Source organism: Hippopotamus amphibius, chromosome 8, assembly GCF_030028045.1.
Source record: "Hippopotamus amphibius kiboko isolate mHipAmp2 chromosome 8, mHipAmp2.hap2, whole genome shotgun sequence".
Taxonomy (NCBI): Eukaryota; Metazoa; Chordata; class Mammalia; order Artiodactyla; family Hippopotamidae; genus Hippopotamus; species Hippopotamus amphibius.
This window is the reverse complement of record NC_080193.1, coordinates 105,149,225-105,172,744: the sequence shown is the minus strand read 5'-3', so window position 1 is coordinate 105,172,744 and position 23,520 is coordinate 105,149,225. Positions and strand designations below refer to the sequence as shown.

General features: G+C 37.0%; 1 protein-coding gene across 1 annotated transcript in view; it reads right to left on the bottom strand.

The window, feature by feature from the left end:
* SATB2 (SATB homeobox 2) overlaps positions 1-23,520 on the bottom strand; it is a 181,366-nt gene that overhangs the window by 70,716 nt on the left and 87,130 nt on the right. The window contains exon 7 of the mRNA XM_057745861.1: positions 2,847-3,319. Coding sequence (XP_057601844.1) covers positions 2,847-3,319 — 473 coding nt within the window. The remainder of the gene's footprint in view (positions 1-2,846; positions 3,320-23,520) is intronic.

Below are 23,520 nucleotides of genomic sequence, written 5' to 3'. Positions count from 1 at the left end.
CATTTCTCTTTCTCTTGTCCTGGTGTTAGCAGTGCTGACGGCTTCTCCCCTCCTTCCCCTGTCTCTATAAATCCCAGGCTCTGTGAATAAATTTCTAATCTCTTTCTCTAACCCTGACAATTCTTCTTAGCACTAAACTCTTATTTTCAATGACTGCTGCACATCTTCACTTAAGAAGTCTGCTAGCACTTCAAAGTGAAAATAGCCCAATCCAGGGCTTCCCTGGTGGCGCAGTGGTTAAGAATCCGCTGCTAATGCAGGGGACACAGGTTCGATCCCTGAACCCGGAAGATCCCACATGCTGAGGAGCAACTAAGCCCATGCACCACAACTACTGAGCCTGTGCTCTAGAGCCCACGAGCCACAACTACTGAGCCTGAGTGCCACAGCTACTGAGCCTGCACTCTAGGGCCCAAGAGCCACAACTACTGAGCCCACGTGCCGCAGCTACTGAAGCCCATGCACCTAGAGCCGGTACTCCAAAACAAGAGAACCCACCTCAGTGAGAAACCTGCACACCACAACGAAGAGTGGCCCCTGCTCACCACAACTAGGGAAAGTCCATGTGCTGCAACGAAGACCCAACGCAGCCAAAAATTAAACACGTATATAAATAATAAAATAAATCTTTAAAAAAAACAAAAAAAGCCCAATCCAAAATAATCACTTTAACCTTACTTCAACCATCTCTTTCAATGCCCTCCTTGATTCTCTGAATAATTATGCTTTATTCTTAGTCACCGGGCTCAACCCTCAGGGTTATCTTTACTCCAGGCACTTGCACTTTCTGTCAGCTTTACTCTCACAATGTTTTATGACTGTATTGTTTACTCCATTGCCATCAGTCTTGTTCAAACTTCTACACATTTCAGGTTGACACTTAAGGCAGCCTCCTAAATGATACTCTTAACCTTCTTGCTATCATTAAGGGGAAGAAATTCTTCCTAAAATCCAATTCTGATCATTGGATCTTATCATATTCCTACATAAAACCTTCAATGTTTCCAGTGCTTATTAAATAGAGTTCAAAGTTCTCAGCACAGCCCTAAGACCTTTTGGGATCTCTTCCCTCCACCTTTAGTTTTATTATCCAGTTTTGCTATCAACTACCAACTAATCCCGCCTTTTTCTGACTCAACACCTTTCTCATGAAGTTTTTAACCTAAAATACTCTTCTCCATGTTTTCCTGTTAAATTTTATTTATCCTTCAAGGTCTAACTGCCCACCAACTTCATACTCAAGTCAGTTGTTCACATATGTGCTCACCCATGACTTTTTGCATCTTTGCATCTGCACAGAGCTTGGCTTCCTACCTTGAATTTAGTAGGGTGGCTAACTTAAACCCACTCTCCTCTAAGACTTACCATACTCACTCTATTATAAGTATGCCTTACAGTTCATGACTCCTCCTAAACACCCACTGCAATCACTGCTCACATTATCCTACATTAAATTTCACCTTATTTCAAATTTTACTTTAGTTATCTGGGTACATTTTTTTTCACTATCAGGTTGTTAGCTCCTTAAGATAATACACTTTTACTTTTTTGTTACTCATATAGTCGGTCCTCTATATCTGCGGATGCGAAACCCACAGATACAGAGGACCAAATATACTGCACCGTTTTATATGAGGGACCTGAGCATCTGTGGATTTTGGTATTTGCAGGGGGTTCCTAGAACTAATCCCTTACAGGTACCAGAGGGGCAACAGTATAAGAGCTAGATTAGTGGTTCTCAAAGTGCAACCCCAGACCAGCAGCATCAGGATCACCTGGGACCTTGTTAGACATGCAAATTTTGGGGTTCCACCCTGGACCTGGGAAATCAATCAGAAGCTCTGTGAAGAGGCCCAGCAAGCTATGGTTTAACAGCTTTCCAGGTGATTCTAACGCACAATCACGTTTAGCGTTGGTGGGAAAGAACTTCTTAATTATAAGATGCCCTCAATAAGACACAGATAAATAAACTGTTTACCATCTTATCATTTAATATTACATTAGCATATAACTCCCTCAAAACATTTAAAATATAAGTAAACTGCAGGGGGTGAAGGGGAAGCTGAGACGAAGTGAGAGAGTAGCACAGACATATATATACTACCAACTGTAAAATTGATAGTCAGTGGGAAGGTGTTGTATAACAAAGGGAGTCCAACTTGAGGATGGAAGATGCCTTAGAGGACTGGGGCAGGGAGGATGGGGGGGACTCGGGGGGGGGAGTCAAGGAAGGGAGGGAATACGGGGATATGTGTATAAAAACAGATGATTGAACTTGGTGTACCCCCAAAAAAATAATAAAAAAAAAAATAAGTAAACTATCCATTACCACTTTTTCAATACCTTAAATCTAACGTGTACGTTTTGAAGGATTTATTAAAAAATTATAGAAATGACATATAATGGTATTCTTTTTATAAAGTTCAAAGACAAAGTAAATAATAGATTGGGTATGAATAGTTTTAGAACTAGTTTTTAAAAAAACAAGCAAACAAAAAAAAGCATGGAATGACAACCACAAAATTCAAGATCAGGGTTACGTCTGGGGAAAAGCAAATGGAAAAAAGTGGGGAGAGGAGGAACACATAAAGAGACCCAAGTCATTGGTAACATTTCAGGTCCGGAGTTGGGTGGTGGGTTCACAGACAGTCATTACATTACTGAAATTGATTAATTAATTATGGCCAAGCATGGATCAATGGTGATAGTATTTCATGAACTAGCGAATTCTACATGCTCTAAGCCATAAAAAAAATTTTAAGAGATAAGAAAGAACTAATATTTGTCACAATCTGTCCTTAGTAGTATTTTTAATCACCAATTATGATGTTCAGTGCTAATGGTACCTGTGTGCGATTGAATGCCACTCTTGCAAAGACAGCTTGGGACACACTGGCCCTCTTCAGCTCATCTCTGACTTGCTGGTAGATATCTGGAGATACTTCCACAGAAGAGTTGGCTGGCTCCGGCTTAACTGCCCTGGGAATGGGTGGATGATTCAGGAACTGCTGGTTGATGGCTTGAGGGTGCTGGTGAGCCAGGAGCCGGCTAACAGCAATCTGTTGGTTTATCAGATGGGCCATGGCGATTTGCTGCCTGACAAGTTGTGGACTGAGCTGGGGAGAAAGAAGACCAGGACTCATGATGGGCTGTAATGCGGGCACTTGGTTTCGGATTGGAGTACTGTGGTGAATTTGGCTATGAGGAGACTGTTCGTTGGTTTTCCCCAGGGATGCCAGCTGGTTCATATTTGGTAAATGCATTGGACGCTGACCCAGAACACAATAGTCTGAAAGGTTTTCTCGTTCCACTCTTTCCACTGTTAAGAGATAAAAATGATAATTCATCGTTACCATCACTGGTATAATTTGTTGCTGATACATGTGATATTAAATTATATTTTTGGTGTATTAATGACATAGACTTTTTTCATACAAAGCTGGAAGCCCCAGAGTAAAAGTGAGTTATCCTTTCCTGGAAAATGTTATGATAATAGATTTTTTCATAGGTTATGATATGAAAGTAAAAATATTTGCCACTTCAGTCTTCTTTAATTCCTAAAAGTAGACATTTTATTAAACAGCCAAGACAGAAACCACTAACCATTACAAATTCTAAATCCTCTCATATTCCAAACTCTATCATCTCCCTCTGTGATAAAAGCACCAGCTGTTTTCATCTTCTGTAGTTTGTGGTTAATGGTGTAGTGCATGGTTATCAGGAAATGACAAGGACAACATCCCCTGCCAAATTAACTGCTACCTCCTAATAAAAATCTCACATAAATACTATTATACAACTATGGAAAAATTTATATAAAATGTCTGTCACATAGGATATCCCTTCATCTCCTTACTTGCTATGTTTTTTATAGGAATATTTCTTTAAGAAATGGATATTTTAATCATGATATGCACTAGGATAAGAAAAAAGTCTCACAAAATTAATAACATCGCCTTAATTTGCCATTAAATAAAATTCTCCCTTTCTCCAGGTTATCTGTCTTATATGTTTAATTGCACTTTAGTAAAGATTTAACAAATAACGTTGAAAGGGAGAAAAAAAGTATCATATATGTTCTCAAACGAGGCAGACTCTTTTTTTCCCTCAAGAATATTTCTCAGGAAAGAGTCACATCGGAGTCAAATCCTTACCTAAATCTCTGTATTACATTATTATGTAAAGCAAAGGTTTGGGGAAAACACATGAGACTGAAACAACCTCTATCCTTACTAGCTTTAAATGCTCATAGATGTAAACTAACAAAATCTGGTTTTTAAAGCAAAAATTCCACACAGATTTAGTAATTTTTTCCTACTTGAAAGTGTTTGATATGATAACGCAAAAGCCTATTAATATAACTTTAAAGAACACTACTTGGAGTGATTCCATGCTGGAGAGCAGAGAATTATTCACCTATAAGACCAATTTTTAAAATAACTGCCCCCCCAGTACATAAATAGTGCTTGTAAATTGGCAGAATCATATTTGATCAAAAAAGTACAGAGTTCTCAAAAAATTTAGGCAGAAATTATGTGTGCTGGAAAGCTGGGTGGGATGACTCAAAACAGGGGATTTAGTGATGACAAATCACAGGTAAAGAAATTGAATAAAATCAATCAATGAACTGTAAGGATGAGGAAAGTAATATTTCTAAAGATTTTATGTAATATGTGATTTTCAAATACATATGTGGAAGTAAATTAATACATTAACAATATGTAAATAGATATCTGATCATTTTTATCTATGTGTATTATATATTTAAAACTCTTCATTGGGAAAATAGAAATATCCATATCTCGGGAGCACCTTATATTCAGACATATACAGTGTTTTTTCCTGCTTTTTCAAAAAACTGAGTGATTGCTTAACTTTGCTGTGAACCCCTAAATAAGTCAAAAGTTTACCTCAAACTTCTTTAAGAGTTCAATTTCTAACTTAATCCTTTCAATGTAACTCATATAGTTTGTATTCACCTTCCCTTCACAAGGTTCAAGGTGAACAAATTATTTTAATCTTATCCTCTAAAGGCAAACATTTTTCAGTCATTGTATTAATTAAACTTTAAGGTATACGATCTGAAAACCAAACCAAGCAAATGGTTAAGAGCCTTCAAACAAGGTAATCTAACACAGTTTTCATAAAACAGAAGTTACTATTGTTAAGTTTCTTATTGAAAGAAGAAAAGAACCACGGACTGCTTCCAGAGTAAAGCTGTACTTTACAGGCAGAAATATTTGCCCTCAGGTAGACATTTGATTCACTTTTGTTTGTTTGTTTGCTTTTTAATTCAGCCAAAATAAAGTCAAATTCAAGTAGCAAATTATATTTTCAGGTACTTAAGAAACAGACACTTTTATCCATTTCTTTTTCTACTTAAAAAGCGTAGAAACACCCTCTTAATGCATACATTCTTTGATAAAAAGCTAATTTTCTAAAATATCAGTATTTTCATCTTTCAATGACTTAGTTACATTTGAGTTACTTTCTTAAGCTATATCTAAGTCACATCATTAATTAAAAAAAAAAGAGCTCCGTGAAACCTCTGTGAAATTGGTATAATAAAAATCAGAATAATGTCAGTCCATAATACTCCTTTAAGATTATACAAAATAATTCTCCCTTTTCTTATGAGTTCCAAGATCCTTATAATTTCATATAGTTAAGAACAGTGACTATGGAAGCATCCTTAGAGATATGTGGTAACACTATGAAGTACTAACTCATTCATAAGCCATAATGAAGGCATTGCAAATGTAAATGCCTACACATCCAGGTAGAATACAACAGCCAGAGAAGCCAGCCACAGAGATACTAGGAGGAGAGAGAAAGCCTGCCCAGTCCAAAGAAAGCAGCTGCTAACTTGATTTAGCCAGTTGTCTTTCTCATATTGTCATTTCTTTAGATTTTTTTTCCCAAAAAAATGAAAAATCTAGATTTTTTACATGATAGCTTCTAAATTTAGGTATTGGCAAATAATTCCACTTTCAAAATACAATAAAAGCCAAACAAAACATTTCTGAAAACTAGATCATGCCCATCCATGGGCTACTAATGTCAAAATTTTGCCTACAAGACGAAAGACACCCCCTATGTTGTTAAAGAAAGGAATATCCAACAACACTTGTAAAGATGTTAAGACGAACCTCATCCAGGATCATCGCAATAGGTATAGGGACTACTCAGTGGGATGTTACAGTGGAGGGGAGAGACGGGGCGCAACTCCAAATACAACATGGGCAAGTGGGAATTTATAACCAAGAGCAGGGTGGAGGTCAGGGGATGGAAAATTACTGAAAGGAAACATCAGGAGTAAGTGGGATTCTGGCTAAACCAACCTAACAGGATTCTTTGCTGAAGACAGGCCAGGGTGATCAGACATCACCTGGGGGATGGTGAAAGATCAGGAACCAGATGAGAATGAGATATCGAGGGTGATCAGATATCAAGGCTGAGGGGTGCTGGTTACACTGACTTAGCAGGGTTCTTGTAAAACTGGATTTTACAAGGAAGTGCACAGAGGGGCCTAGGAGAAGGTTCGGAAGTCTGTCTAATGTTTGGTCAAGCAACGAATCTTTGTCAATGTTCTCCAGTCCCTGACAGCTCTATCAATAAAAGCCAAGTTCTTTACTTCCAAGAATAAAGAAGAAAAAGTCATCATCCCAACTTTAAGAACGCCTAAAAATCAAATGCCCACCAACAGGCTGCATCTCTTCTGACCAAAGCAGTTCATGGTTTCAGGAATGGTTTGCTAAATCTGAAAAACTTTTTCATTTTTTTCTGCTGCCACTCTTATACAGATAATATCAGAATAATATTTTAACCTCATGTCATAGCAGGTGAAATATAAATGCTTAAAAAAAAGTCAGAGGAGCATTACAATGTACCAGACTCAATCTGAGCCTGGGCATTCAGTATTTCTTTTTTATTTCTGGCCTTCCTTCCTTCCTCCCTCTCTCCCTTACTTCCATTCCTTCCTCCCTCCTCTCCCTCTTCCTCCCTTTTTCTTTCTTTCTTTTTAAATTATCTGAACGTAACAGCAGTGCCTGATTTTGTGTTTTGCTTTTTCATTCTGATAGAAAACATCATGTTAAGTCCATCTTAAACTAAACCAAGACCAAAGGTTACTCCCTGGCTCTGAGGGCCCATCTTATCTCTGCAATACTCAGCTATGGATCAGAAATGCTAAAAAACATGAAGGATAAAAGGCAGCACTGACTCTCATGATAAAAGCAATGTTCACATTCACAACAGAAAATATTCTCAATAAAGCCAAAATGCTTACTTATTAAAGAGATGTTAAAAATACAGCTGCTTCCAGGACTTTACATCAGAGCTGCAATTTAATTCACAGTGAGTTTGATTCTACTGCTGCCAAAGTCCTAAAGGTAATCTGTGGAGTGGGAAGTGCCTGGGAAGGAATGATGACCCCAGCTTCAAGTACAAGTCCCCAAACAGAGTGTGGCTTGAGGCTACTGAGGCAAGTGGGGCTGAAATGCTTCTTTGGTAGCTGAGCAGCTCTCTGTAGCTATTTTAACCTCTTGAGAAGGGTCCCAGTCCTGGGGCCTTGCAGGTGGATAATTCAGATCTGGAGTCTGCTCAGGTTTCTGAGAAACTCATAGTTCCACGGGGATCTTGCCAATTACTTTGAGCTTTCTGGGATTGACTGAAAACTGCTGAGGCTGGGAAACCAGTATGTAACTACCCTCTGAGCTTCTAGGATTCTATATAACTCCAAAGTAGGAGAGGCCTTTGCAGCCCTGTATTAGAATCCCATGGGCTCCTGAAGGCTTCCCAAGCTCACAGAGTTGATGTTCTTACTGAGAGCACCCTATGCACATTAACTATTCAATGCCCAACACTGCTGGCTGTAGACAAGAAAGTGACATTCCTCCCCAGGGATTTATCTGCATTATAAAGAAAAGATATTTGGTTCTAAAATCTCTTTTTATTTCATGCAATTTTACAGTACATCCAGGAAGTCAACTACTTATTTTAATAATCACAAATCCCTGATATATACGTATATAGTTTAGGTAGTTGCAAGAACATTTTCAACACTCAAAAAATTATATGTCTATATATAAATCTTGTCTTACATTCCTATCTGGCACTTAATTTTTTATTATAATTTCTTTATTGCAATTTTGGGTAAATATCTTTTCAGCTGTTGGAGAAGACGTGTGCTATAATAATTAAAAGCAGAGATTTCTAAGCCAGATTGCCAGGGCTTAAATCTCAGCTCTACCATTTGGCAGATGTGTAACCTTGGGTAGGCTACTTAACTTTCCTTGTGTTTTTAATGTGGTTAAAAATCATGCCTACCATGAAGGATTACTGTGTGATTAAATGAGTTAATATGTGTCAACACTTAGGACAGTACCTGGCACTACGCAGTGTTTACCATTACTGTCATACTCACCTTGTCTCTGTGTGTGTGGTATGTGTGTGTGTACACTGACATAGATAGATGGATGTACACGGTACATCTCAGGTCTGCGATAGGCCAGAAATACTCGAAATATGCTCCCTGGAACCATCAACATCCATATCACCTGGAAGACTGTTAGAAACACAAATTCAAGGGCTTCCCTGGTGGCGCAGTGGTTAAGAGTCAGCCTGCCAATGCAGGGGACACAGCCTCGAGCCCTGGTCCAGGAGGATTCCACATGCCGCGGAGCAACTAAGCCCGTGCACCACAACTACGAGCTCGTGCTCTAGAGCCTGCGAGCCACAACTACTGAGCCCACAAGCGGCAACTACTGAAGCTCGAGCACCTAGAGCCCATGTTCCGCAACGAGAGAAACCACCCCAATAAGAAGCCCATGACTGCAATGAAGAGTAGCCCCCACCCACCACAACTACCGAAAGACTGCGTGCAGCAACAAAGACCCAATGCAGCCAATAAATAAAAAATAAAATAAATAAGTTAAAAAAAAAACAAATTGAAGCTCTCTTAGAGTTCTTATGTATACCAAATTTCCATCAATTCTTATGTACACTAAAGTTTGAGAATCAATGTCTATATCATTTTTGCTTTTACTTATTGTCTTTTGAAATTATACAAAATACAGCTGCCAGGTGATTTTTATGCATGCTAAAGTTTGAGAACCACTGTTCTATACTGTCTTTGCTTTTATGTTGTTGTCTCTTGAGATTATACCAGACATTTATAACTGTCATCTTCCATTTTTTTCCTCTAAATCCTAATGATATTAAGGATTCAATCCTACTGAAAGTTCACTATATTATAAATGTATCTAAACATTTAAAATTTTCTTCTCTATGATATACCTTTAGTTTTTGTTGATAATCATATTATATCAAAGAAGCATTGACTGCACCTGACATTAGAAAACTGCATTCAAATCTACATTCTAACTCTTACTAGCTGCAGGGCCTCCTTGAGCAAGTTGGAGATTCTCTGGATCTCAGTTTCGCCATAGGGAAAATATTATTATCTAAGAATTGTAAGAGAAATTTTAGAAGATCAGTATCTATGCGAAGTATCTTTGTTAACAAAGTGCTACTGTAAATTTCAGAAAATATCTATATAATTATGATTAACAGATTAGGCTTGACATTTCAAAATTTCCTGATTAGGACATTCTGACCAATGTCTGCTGTTTTCCAAAGGTCATCTAAAGAATTGCAGCCTTTCCTTTGGTTTAAGTAACTATGCCATATTACATCATATTACTTTTTGAAACAAATCCCTAAAGAATTCGTTGTCAATTTAGAATCACATGCTTCATGGCATATGCAAGAATATGTTGGATTCTGCTTCCCCAAATGAGGCTTAATAGTTCACATCCTGACCTTCAAATTAGGAGACAGCAGAATAGATAGGAAATAAAATGACAATCTCACAACTCTTGAAATTAAATTTATAGGAATGCTACACAAATATGGCTCTGTTTCAAAAATTATTATAAATAAAAAATGGAAAGAAAACAAGGAACAAAACATGCTTTAAACATATACATGTTACATTTACAATAATCAAAAGAAAGAAGGAAAGTGTCCTTCAGATTTTTTTTAATTGAAGAATAGTTAATTTACAATATTGTATTGGTTTCAGGTGTACAGCAAAGTGATTCAGTTATACACATATATGTATATATATTATTTTGATTCTTTTCCATTATAGTTTATAACAAGATATTGAATAGAGTTCCCTGTGCTATACAGTAAATCCTTGTTGTTTTTCTTGCAGTATTTTTAAAAAGCAAACGTTTAATGGCTTGCTTTTATTTTCCAGGGAATGAGTAAGTATCAAAAAGGTCCTAACTGGGACTTCCCTGGTGGCGCACTGGTTAAGAATCCACGCCTACCAATGCAGGGGACATGGGTTCGAGCCCTGGTCCAGGAAGATCCCATACGCCATGGAGCAACTAAGCCCGCAAGCCACAACTACTGAGCCCATGTGCCGCAACTATTGAAGCCCACGCACCTAGAGCCCATGCTCTGTAACGAGAAGCCACTGCAATGAGCCGCCTGCACACCACAACGAAGAGTAGCCCCACTCGTCATAACTAGAGAAAAGCCTGTGTGCAGCAGTGAAGACCCAATCCAGCCAATAAATTAATTAATTAATTAATTTTTAAAAAGTAACAGCTGGATCATCACTGTAAAATATATTTTTTAGAAAAAGGGTCCTAACTAAAAGAAATACACACACACACAGAGTAGTTTTTCTTCTTCAGCTTAGTGTTTCTGTCAGATTTCATTATTTTTATTATATCTATATTTGCTATAGATGCTATGTAAAGTAAACCCACTAAAATTTCAATACTCCAAATATACTCCGGTGACTTTATGTCCCAAAGTATACTTTCTGAAGAGGATTTATGAGCAAAAGGTGAAGTATCTGATATGTAGAGATTTCTGCCAATCAAAGCAAGATAGCATAGGACAGGTGGAAAGAAGAGCAAACTGGGATTTTTGAAGCCTGAGTTCTAACTAATTGGGTGATCTTGGGATTACCTGTAAAATGAGAAAGATTACCCATAAACTAGTTTTAAAGCAACATTCCAGGTTACTTACCTAATAGCATCTTAAAGGGTATTGCTGCTAGGATTTTCAAAACAATTCCCTTTCTCAGAATACTTGCTTCTGTTTTTTGACTCTCTGGAAAAAGTTTAACACTTTCCCAAGATATCTCTCTTTGTGAAATTCCCCAATGCAACAAGAATCATAGTAGTTTATACAGTAGCAACAGCAGCAGTTGTAGTATTGTTCGTGCAAGTTTATCTATCAATACTGCTTAAAAGACTGATAATTTTTTCCAGAACTATGAACCTAGTGTTTCAATGCAAACATTAACACAATTGCCTTTGAGAAATAAGCCCTGGGGTTTTGTCCATAATTATAAAGAGTGGAAAGCAATGAATTGGGTAAAAGGTTTTGCACTGAGAAATTTCTGGAATTTCTAGCCTATGGATTTTTCCTTAAACCACTAAGATGCTTATGCAAATGTAAACAGATTAGCAAGAATGAGTGCTAATGGATTCCTTAATAAGATAACACTCTAGTATTCCCCAGAACAAATCCTGAAAACCCTATATAGAAGAATATAAGCCAAATAAAAAAGGAAAGTGCATTTCTCTGTGACTCCTTCAGCCTCATAAAATACTCTGGAAGTGGTTTTACAAGGTAAGACACAGGCTGGCCATTTGGAACTCTTGGTAGAAAAGTTGCCAATCAAATCGATAATTTTGAATGGGCACTCAAACCTTGAGCATAAGGGAAAGACGTTCTTAAGCATATCATTGCCTTGGACTTCCAAACCTCCACTTCAAGTTCCTTGTTCCCCCAACCCTAACCCCCAAACCTTGGACTCCAATTTTTAAGGATAATGATCCTCTCTAATACCAGAAAAGTCAGATAACTTGTTCAAAGTCAAATACCAGTCCAAATGTAGACAAATACTTAGGAAAATTAAAATGATTAGGACTACCAGCTCTAGCCTCATAAGCATAATAAACAAATCACAGGACCAGTGAAAACTGGTATCTTTTCCTGTTTTTCTGCATAACTCGAAGTTCTTGGGGCCTAAATGTTTCACAAGTACTTCTGCTGTATTTCCTTTAGAGAAAAATGTTTTTATTATAAGTGCATTACAGGTAACATCAAGCCTTCTACCATTTATATAGTAGCTAAGGCACTGAGCTAAACCCTTTACACATCACTGTCATTCAATTCTCACATAATAATTGTATGACATAGATACTATTATGCCCACTTTATTGAAGAAGTTGACGCTCAGAAAAAAAAAAAAAAACAATGTCATAAACCTATTAAAGCAAGTAGCAGAATTCAAACCTATGTTTTTAGAAACTTTAAAGCCTCTGTTCCACTGCTTATGTTAAATCTGCCCAATTTGGGGCACGTGGCTGTTATTAATTTTAGAGTTTGAGTCAGGACTAATCAACTTTCCGACAGACAAGTCCTGCTTTCTGTTTATATGTCATGTGTGTGTGCACGTGCGCACGCGGCATGCACAGGTGACATGATGAGTGGGTGCGTTATGGTGAGAGCTCAACCTTGTGCCTCCACTCTACGCCCTGCAAACCTTCCTGATGTGACAGACAACAAAAACCAGTCCGTTCTAAACAGTGAGGACATTACTGATTCTTCCCAACTGTACGAGCTAATCACTGGAATAGGATTATTCACATTTGCTTGTTTATTGTTTTAATTCATATGCTAGATATTTATTAATCACCTACTATGTATCAGAATGATGACAGATACAGTACTGCATAATACTAGCTTGAAAGAACTCCATTTATAGATTTTCTTCAGACAATTTAATTGCTTGGTACACGTAGACAGGCCTGTAATAACGGTCTATGATATAAAATGCATTTCTACTTGATGATAAAACATAGCTCCTTTTAATCCCTATTTTGTTGTTTCTTAGCAATTCATTCTAGTCATCTGTAATACAAATTCGCACTCACTATATTTATTTTCATGAATCCTTCCATTCTTTTATTTTTCTTGCAGCCAAAAAGCTTTGTCCCCAAATGAGTGTCATCAGCATGGATTCCCACCTGACTGAGGAAAGACATGAATCACGCAGCTGAGAGCTTTTGCAAGTACTCTTCATAAACTCTGTAAATATGAAGTGTCTGTTTGAAACAAGTAACCAAGAAAAAATAAAACGGGATATGCACACTCATATAGCATAGTAATAACCTGAGAATCTCAGGCAATCACAATAAATTCATATATGATTGAACTACTATATGAAATTGGTGACACAACAATTTTGACCTATGAAAACGGCAATTACATATGATTCAACTTAATATTTATTTAGACTCCTCTCTCTGAACTAGGCTACACATTAACATTAAAAAGCCCTGCTATCTACCCGAAGTCTTTCACTGAGTTAAATTCTTTTTAAATGTACACATAACACTAATTTTCCTGACAAAGCAGAACAGCATCCTGTCTGCTAACACTGAACATACCCAGTCACTGAAAATACTTCTGATTTATTCTCTCCTAGTCAATAACTGTAGGTCCAAAGTCAACTTATTATATAAAAATTGCTCTTCCGTTAACACAAACATAGACAAGATTTCAAGAGCTAAAGCCAATATTCCATATATACCAGATATAAATCCCACACCACTGGAAATTAAAAACAAAACTATAACCAGAAGAGTTCACTAAATATAATTAAAGAAAATATTAGGAGTCTGAAAGGGCTGAAGGGCAAAAGAAAAAAAAAATAAGCTACGTCTTTTAGGACTGTGAAACCTAAAGATTTTTTTTCTCTAAATTTGTTAAAGAGAATCTGTCTCTGGGTTGAGAACTTGCTTGCAAAGTCTCTGCCTAGAGCAAGATATTCAGAGCCAACTTGTTAACTCCTCATAAAACAAGGCTTGGAAGGAAAATGCTTCCAGCCCCATAGAGTGAAGTGTACCAGCCAGCATTGTGATAATACCATACATGACTGGTTTTCTTAGGCATACTTTCCCCTTATTCTCAGCTTCCTTTTTCCATCATATTAAGATCCACAAAAACATATATATCTACCATAAAGCAACTTGAATATGAGCGCCGTTGTTTTTTGACAATAAAAGTTCATAGGACCCATTATGTTCCACAGAAAAAGTGAGCATTGTCCACCTGCATCTGAATGCTATTGTCCCTTTTGGTTTCAAACAATGCTTTATCATCGTCTGATAACACTGATCATGTCAAATATTCCTATAGCTTTCTGCACAGGTTAAAGCTACTTATGTCTAATTATATCTTGATTTTTACTCTTCGTTTTAATCTAAAGCTATAATTTCAGAGGTGAGTTCACACGATAGAAAAAAATGAAACGTTCAGAAACTTAACATTATCATTCAGGAGCATTTTGTGTGGATTAATTCTTAAATCCAACCTATTAAGGAAAAGTGAATCAAAAAAACAATCAACCCATAATTCATTATTTTCCACTGGTCATTCTCTCTGATTTCATAGGACTTAATAAATTCAATAAACTAGCTGGAAACACCTCAAAGGGATGTTTTTCTTAGGCTACATGAATGGTCCCTAATTTTTACTTAATAAAGGTGTTACTGTCTCTTTCAGTGGAAGTAACTAACAACTGCTAAATCTTTAGTTCAATAACTAATTAATAGAAAAAGGAAATGATTTTAACCAATAACTAATTTGCTAAGGACATTTGTAATATGAATTAAATAAGCAAAGGTTTTCTTTTTCCTCTCAACTGAGATATCCGATAGTAAATAAGAATAGTCACAATATAATATGTGCAAAAAATAAAACTGTTCTAAGTGCGTACGTTCAAATAAATTCACCTACATTAAACTCATTTCTAGTAATATTTACTAAGTATCTGCACTATACAAAGTCCTGTGTTCACAGGGCTTGGAGGATGCCACAAAATGGATGAGTCCCCCCAGATGTTCTTTCAAGAAAGTTCTGGTCTAGTAGGGAGATTATTCAAGAATCGAAATTAATACGAACATGCAGCTTAGAAGGTGACAGCTTAAAAGGCCAAGTGTTAGAGCCCATAGCCTGACTTGTACTCCAGATGATTCTAGATTTATGTCTTGAGAGTTCAGAAGTCCAAGGTCAGATAATCTCAAATTCTTGCACAGGGTAAGAATCATATCTTCAGTCAGACAAACAGCAAGGGAAACAACTGTCTACCACAGACAATTATCATGGTAGTCCTGGCAACTTACATAGATAGCACTTGTATTTAAGAGTTCTAATAACACCTTGCAAACATAAGTGCTTTCCAGCTTTTAACTCTGTAAATCATCTGACAAAACACAAATAATAATTTTTATTTAATCGATCAAGAGACCAAGAGAATTCTTTGATTTTAACCTACTGGTTTCCCCAAAATAAGAGGATGTCACCACAATCATACCAGATTTTAAATAAGCTGGATACTTCCTGGTCTACACACAAAAGCTCTCATTTCACAACTCTGTAGAGTCTTCATCAGGCACCACCAGACCTATCTTTGGTTTTGAGTTTTTAAATTTTCTTTCCCAGCAAGACAAATGGAAATCTGAAACTACGAGAAATCTAAAGCTCACTATAAGGAAAAACTAAGAACTAAAGAGACCTGAACCACAACCCTTAATTATGTCATCTGAATTCAACTCCCTGCGCCTCTCTCATTGTTTCACAAACATAGTTGGTCCAGAACTTGTTTCAGGGCTCGCCACCAAGCCCCCAACCCAACCATTCTCTCCTTAACTGCTAGAGAATCACGAAGCCCCACCCCCTACCCCTACCTTATGACATGAGCTGCCTCATTCTTTACCACACTCACTCCATCTCCAAAATCCTGTCTCCTTATCCACCTTCCTTCCTTTCCTCCAGGTTCTGAAGAAAAGTTATTTCTCTTTCTCTCAAAGGCAAAGCATCATCTGTGTCTCAGATCCCATCCCTTCCTAGGCTGTGGGCTCTTGCTCATCACCCCTCTTTCTCTTCGGAGCCCTTGGCCTCCTGTGACTCCATCCTCTTTCTCCTGAGTATAGGGGTGGGGGTGGAAGAATGTGTTACCCCAAAGCTGCAGTTAGCTGCTCTTATATCCTCCCCTCAATCAGTCAGTATCAGCTGTCCTCATTTCCTTGCCACCTTCCATCTCAGATACATACAGTTTCCCTTTGTTCTCATAGGACAGGGAAATAGTTTCCTTCAATGTCATTATGATCCTTTTTGCCAAAGCTAAGAGCCTCTAATCACCTCTTCTCCTTCTCCTCCTGCTGTCACCCTTGATAACGTTTCTCCCCTGGTAACCCGTCTTCCCTTGGCTTCCATGAAACCTCACTTTCTTCCTAATCATGTCTTCTTAACCCATGGCCCTTTTACCTTTCAAAGCTTCCAACCCTTCCTGTCCTCACTCTCTCCTTCAGAGAATCCTCTTTTGGTATTATTTTAACTATTATGTCCAAAAAACTGGCTCCAGAACCTATTCTCTAGTCCTGTCTATTGGTCAGCTGGCTGCACACCTTGAGCAGCCCAGGGGACATTTCTACCTAGTTCACCAACTCTCACTGAAGCATCAGCAACTTCCTCTCAGTTTATGTCATCCCATTTCTGTCAAAACCATCAAGAGTCCCTTAAGCTCAAAACCGTCTCTCTTTCTCATTCCTGCCACCAAAGCCAAAGTCCCACCTCCCTCACCATCTTCACTTCCACATATTACTGCAATAAATTCTATTTTGCCTGCATCCTCCAGGGTGTACACACCGCCCCTTCTCCCTCCCATTTGCCTCCCCCCCCACCGCCATACACACACTCATATCCACACATAGTTTTAGGTGGCTTCTAGAGGATTTTTTTTTTTCCTTTTAAACCACCATTTTCATTATTTCACTTCACTGCTGAAAAGCCTTCAGCAATTCTCGGAATATCTCAACTGGGCTTTCAGAGTTCCCTAAGATGTGTTCACTACCTTCCCAACTTTCTTTTTCATCACTATAACACAAACGCTCCCTACAGCCAGGTCCCAGACATTTCTGCTCTTTCACCAATGTTTGGTGCCACCATCAGTCCCACACAAAGCCATGCTCTATCTTCTTTTCACCAACCAAAAAACAGCCATTCTGGGCCTGTTATATTACAGTATCATGATAAATGCACTGCTATTCTAGACATACTGGACAACCACCCACTATTTCCTAAATACATCATGCTCTTCTGCACCTCTGCATCTATACTTACGAACTTGCAGTTGCCTGAAACATTCTTCCTTCTCCTTGTCCTCTCGGCAAAACTCTATTTGTCCTTAAGGTATAACTCATGTGCTACTTCTTCTCGAATTATCCCTCACCCCCAACCAAACCTGACATCCAGCAGGTATAATTTATGGACCACTCTCTGATTACCACTGTACTAGTTTACACAACTGCTATATATTTGCCAGATATGCTTATAGGGCTACCTCCCTGCTAGGTTGAGGGCAACACAGCTAGAGGTAGGAACCACATTTTATGTGTTTCTAAATGTCTCTCACTGCTTCTAGCACTGAATATGGGCTGTAGTAGAGACACTCACTACACATTTTATTAAAATTAATCATCTAATTGTGACTGTAACTTTCTTGCAAGAAAGGACTATGTAATGATCCCCCCTTAAAACCCTGCCAGGTATATACAGTAGATGCTCAAATTTCTTTTTGAATGATAGTAAAGGATGTTATATTGTTAATTATTTCATAGAGAATATTGGGCTTTTTGAAACCAGGAACTGTATCTTATAATTCTTTCAAATAGTAAGTATATATGATGGGTGGATAGATGGATGACTAAAGAAAGGAAGGGGTTACAAAAGCAGATCCTTTCTCCTTTCCATTCTTTTTTAACATGTATTTTAAATGGCTTATAAGTGGTATAAGAGAAGATAGCAAGTTTGTTTCTTTCCATCTATAAACCACACTGTTGACAAATGATTGTTTTTACTTCTTTAAACATTTATGAATAAACACATTCAGGCTAAAGAAGCAGCTACTAGTACAGCTAGAATAAGGTTCTTAAGATCCAAGTAAGAAAGAAGTCCACACATGAGCTTAAGGTCCAAGGCATTCCCCGTGTACCATTCTTCCACTTGGTGACACTACCAATAAGCTCCTGATAGGAAGGTCAGAAAGGGTAAGGTGATCAACAAATGCAGATGAGTGATTACCAGTGTAAATGCACAAGGTTCTTTCAAATGTTGGAAAACCAGTAAGATGGAAAGTGCATGTCTGTGGAAGTAATGTTTCTATATCAATGAACCTAATATTTATATAAAATTCAAGGATGTGACGTCATTACTTTACACAAGGTATAATACAGGCAGAGGGCAGACAAACTTCCTTGCCAAACACCTTAATTTAGATCTAAAACTGAAAGCAAATTTCTTTCATGACTCAGAAGAATTAGGTAGAGAAAAGTTAAGTTACTTTTACCTCATCAGAGCTAAACAACAGCAGAGGCAGAAGTACTGGCAGTTGATTAAAGGCATTGTCCTGACCACCATGGCTAAGCAAGGGCTGCCTTACGGAACCAGGTCAAGGGACACTGATTTCTCTATTCAACTTCGAGGCACCAGTTTGTAAATGACACAATCATTTTTGGGTACAAGAGGTGCTTTAAATGTGGTAACATTATATCATTTCAGCTATAATGATCATAATTACTTATTTCTTTTAATCACAACCCACTTAACCACTTTAGTACAGAGGACTAGTTCAAGGAGTTTAATTTTCATTCAACATCTAATCTTTGTGTTTACTGAAACCCTTCACGGGCTTTGTTTACTGTCTGCTTGCTGGCCTGGACGTTTGATCTTGCAAGACTAGATCAGACGGGGTCAGATAAAATACTGATTACTAGAATAAACCAGGCTTGAGGAAGTAACACTGGTTTTTAAAATCCTCATTTCTCCCAGCTTTTTAATATTTTGCAAAATAAGCTCAAATAAACAAATAAAATTAAGACAACTAGCAATCAGGGGGTTCTTGAGCAATGACTGAGAAAAGGAAAGTGATGGGGATAATTTTGCTTCCTGGCCAAAGTATAGGGTTGGTTAGGTCCATTCATTCTAGTGTTATTATTTTATGACACAAATAATTTTGTGATATCCACTAGATTTCTGTGAACTTTCAATGACCCCTTAATTCTTGTGACATATTAAATCCTTGAGACTGACCTGACCAAAGATGACAGTTCATTTTGCTTTTGGTGCCAGCTGAAAAACACTTTAATATAAAATTACTTTCTCCTAATTTATTAATTTTTCATTAGGAAACATTTAAAATATGAGTGCTTCTTTGTTAAAGAACTTCCTTATTCTTATAAGATCCCTTGCAGAATTAGACTGCCATAATAGTATAATTTCTATTAGTACTGCACACAATTGCCACTTAGTTTCATAAAACTGATCCGGCAAGAAAACAGACTTAATACAAAAGTTAGGTTAAAAAAATTGTTGTAATAAACTGTGTAGAACTTATGAAAGAAAAATTAATAGGTAAATCCCACAAAACCCCCAAAACTCTTGAAAATAACTAAGAGCATGAATGTTTCTAGGTCCCTGTGGATTATCCCCCTTGTGTCCAACACTAAGACTCCCATATAGCAAACAACCATTAATATTGGTTTTTTGTCTTGTTTTTCCACAAAAGGTACATTTTTTTTCCTTAAACTTGGGAGCTTATGAGCTCTACACTGTAAAATCTAGGCCAGAAGTAATTATAGTACGAGATGAACAGCAATAAAAAAAATGCCATCTAAACCAACCAACTACCGCATTCACCCACTTCATTGTCTAAAATATTAAAAACTCCTGGGAAGCAGGTTCATGGTTCTGAATTTGAAAAACAAAGTACACAAACTGTCTCCCCATCTATCCTGAATTAACACTAATGTTAACTCAAACATGTCTGTGTCAACTATGATTGCCTTTGAAATTAAAAGAAAAAGGTAAACAGAATGTACTTTGCTGTGATCACTGGGGAAAATAATGTTAACATGCTAAGCCAAACCAACTTAGGACATTTTAAAGAAAAAGTGTAAATAGTTTAGCTATAATAACAACAAATTCAAAAAATGCACATTAAAATGTTTACTTCAAAATTTAGACAATTCCATTTGTATATAGTCTTTACATCTGTTTTTAATGATATCAAATTATTGATTATTCATTTTTCTCATATTTATTTAAGCATTAACTATAGAATTTGCAATCTGATCTTTTTTTTCTAAATCCTTTCAGTAGACTTTTATTTTTGCCAGGTTTTAGTCATATTTACTTTGATCTTTCAGAGTATATAATTATTTTACTGTTTATTTATTTCTATGAGAAGAGAAAAAAAATTTGACCTAGGAGATCTATATGTGGCAATTTGTAACAGAATCACATAGCTTATGTTTAGGAAATCATGGTTTTGATTAAGAAGCAACCATTTAGTTCCCACTGTTTTATTAAAACAGACATTAGCAGATAATAGGAAACATATTTAACAATGTAGCCTGCATGTAGACATCAGGAAGTTAGCTTGAGATTTTCTTCTACACTGGATATCAGCAATGATACATGGAAACTGGTAACTATGGAATGGATACAAGGTGGGGGTGGGGAGACAAGAAAAGACAGAGAACTCTGACTTCTGGGTTCCCACGATGAGCCCTAAGGTAGAATTCTGGTTTTGCTACTTTATTTCCAATTTTGAAATTCATTACTTCTTCTTCTTTTTTTTTTTTTTCATTTTGAAAATGGGTGGACACAAATAGAAATTTTACAAACAAAATCATTGCTTTCTCACGAGAAATGGATTTTACTAGATAGGAACTCCCACAGCAACATCTATTCATAGCATAAGGCTTCTATCATTTGAAATGTTCCTGTATAGGTCCAACACTTCCTTTCCTCTGAAGGTCGCAAGTTAATAAAATGCACTTCTCTGGGGTGTTTATTTTCTGTACACCATTATACCTGTCATGAATTCTTTGTTTTTCCTCCCACTCCCCTGGTTGATGAATCAACACCACTTGAACTGTTTTACGGCAGCTTGTGTTTACTTCACACATACCTTAACCTTCCCTTTTCTCCTCCTACTGACACACACACATGCACACACACACTTTTCAACAGCAATGACTAGTTCCATCTCTTTGAATATCATGTGTACACAGTGTCTGGCCGCCTCTTCAGGTGTGGATCCTTGACCTCCTCATTGAAATCAAGGTCTCAGTCTGCTTTTATGGCACTTAAAGATTTAACTGTGCATTTACTATCTTGAAGAAAAAAACAGAGCTTGAAGAATTGAATCTCTAAGAAAAAAAGGAGAAAAGTAGAAGACATAAGTGTTAATGTGTGTGTGAACACACACACACCACACACACAGATTCTGTAGTGGCGATTCTGAAAACACTAGAGTGAAGAGTTCCCAGTCTCTCTGAATCTGGAATTGTACTCCAGACTATTAAAAAAGAACCGCTCTCTTCCTTCTCTTACAACAGCAAGCAAATGGGACCTAACAAATGACCTTGAAGCTGCGAGATTCTTTTGATTTTTAGCCAAAGAGGATATTGTTCAAGCACTTTAACAATCTGCTTTTAAAGGAAAAACTTGGAGACAACACTTACAGAAGAGAAACACTTCCGAACCACACAATCATGTCTTATAATGAGGAGTTATCCATCTTATCCTGTACAAGGGTTAATATTAATAACATTCTAAAGCAAGCACCCAAACCAGAAACTAGAGGGTCCTAAGAATTTCAGAATATATTGAAAAGGAATGGATCTTAATTCAATTTTTAGTGAATTTAATTTCTCCTGGGTAGTTCAGCATCTTGACTTTCCTTACAAATTGTATATTTAGCATAAAATGCTCTCATTCCTTTGTAATCAGAAATGTGCCACCAATGCAAATAAAGCTTGTTTCCTCAAAAGGTAACCTTGTAAACAAACTCCCAAATACGCCACAGCCAAGAGGCATTACTTTCACACTGTCTCCCTAGAGGAAACCTGTGGGAAGTAATAACAAATTAATTAATCCTTTACTTTTACCTGCCCACCATAAATTGTCATTTAACCCTCTCAACAGGGGCAACCATCAGCAAGGCTCTGAATGCCTATAATAAAGTATGATGGATGATGTCATAATCATGCAAAATATGGACCAGAAGGACCCTCAAAATCCACCTGTTTTGTTACCAAAAATTTCCCCAGTCCCCTCAGGGACTGCTAGCATTTGAATTGAATAGCATTTGAGTGGGGGTGAGAACAACAGAATTTTTCCAACACTGACAAATTTGCAAAGGCAAAATATATTAGGGCTGGATATATTTAAAGGGCTGGATGGCCTAAATAGCAGGCCATTTATTATATGAGAAGTGGATATTCAGGATCATATATAATTCCATATATAATATATTATTGCTAGTAGAACTACTACTACTACTACTAATTATTGTTACAGTATTATAGCTATTGTTTATTAAGAGATCACTTTATGCCGATATTAACATAATTAGTCCTCACAGCTAGCCAGTGACTTACTTTTATTATTTCCAGTTTTCAAATGGAGACTGAGTCTTGGTGAAGTTAAATAATTTGTTCAAACTCAAATAGCCAGTAAACAGACGACAAAGACCTGAATACAAATCCTCCTGACTGCAGGGTCCCTTTGCTTTAACCACTGCTCTGGAATTGTCCCCAAATAAACACAACCTCAAAACTCCATTTCTGAACAAAGATTTCCTGATACCACACAGTCATTTCAATTTGCTAATTGGTATTTAAACTATAAGTGCTGATTTAACCTAGAATGACTGCTTTTAAATTTTCATTAATAAATTAATGAAAATGATTTATTGATTGAGCCTTTTAAACAGACATGCCTATCTGAAATATACCACTTCAAATTATTTTTAAAGATCTCAGCCTTCACAAGCATCTCTTGTGAAAATGTAGACTTCATACATTATGCTAAGAATTTTACTTTAGTTCTAATACCATCTTAGTTTTAAGGGAGCCAATCTGGATCTCTTGATGAAAATATTAAGAATCATAGCAGCACTATTTACAACAGCCAAGACATGGAAGCAACCTAAGTGTCCATCAACGGATGAATGGATAAAGATGTGGTATATACATACAACAGAACATTACTCAGCCACAAAAAAAGAATGAAATTTTGCCATTTGCAGCAACATGGATGAACCTAGAGATCATCATACTGAGTGAAGTCAGACAGAGAAAGACATATTATATGATATAACTTACATGTGGAATCCCAAAAAAAATAATACAAATGAACTTATTACAAAACAGAAACAGAATCACAGACATAGAAAACAAACTTATGGTTACCAAAGGAGAAGGGGCAGATAAATTAGGAGTATTGAATTAACAGAGAGACACCACTATATATAACATAGATAAATAACAAGGTTTTCCTGTATAGCACAGGGAACTATAGTCGATATCTTATAATAACCTAAAATAGAAAAGAATCTGAAAAAAAAAATACATA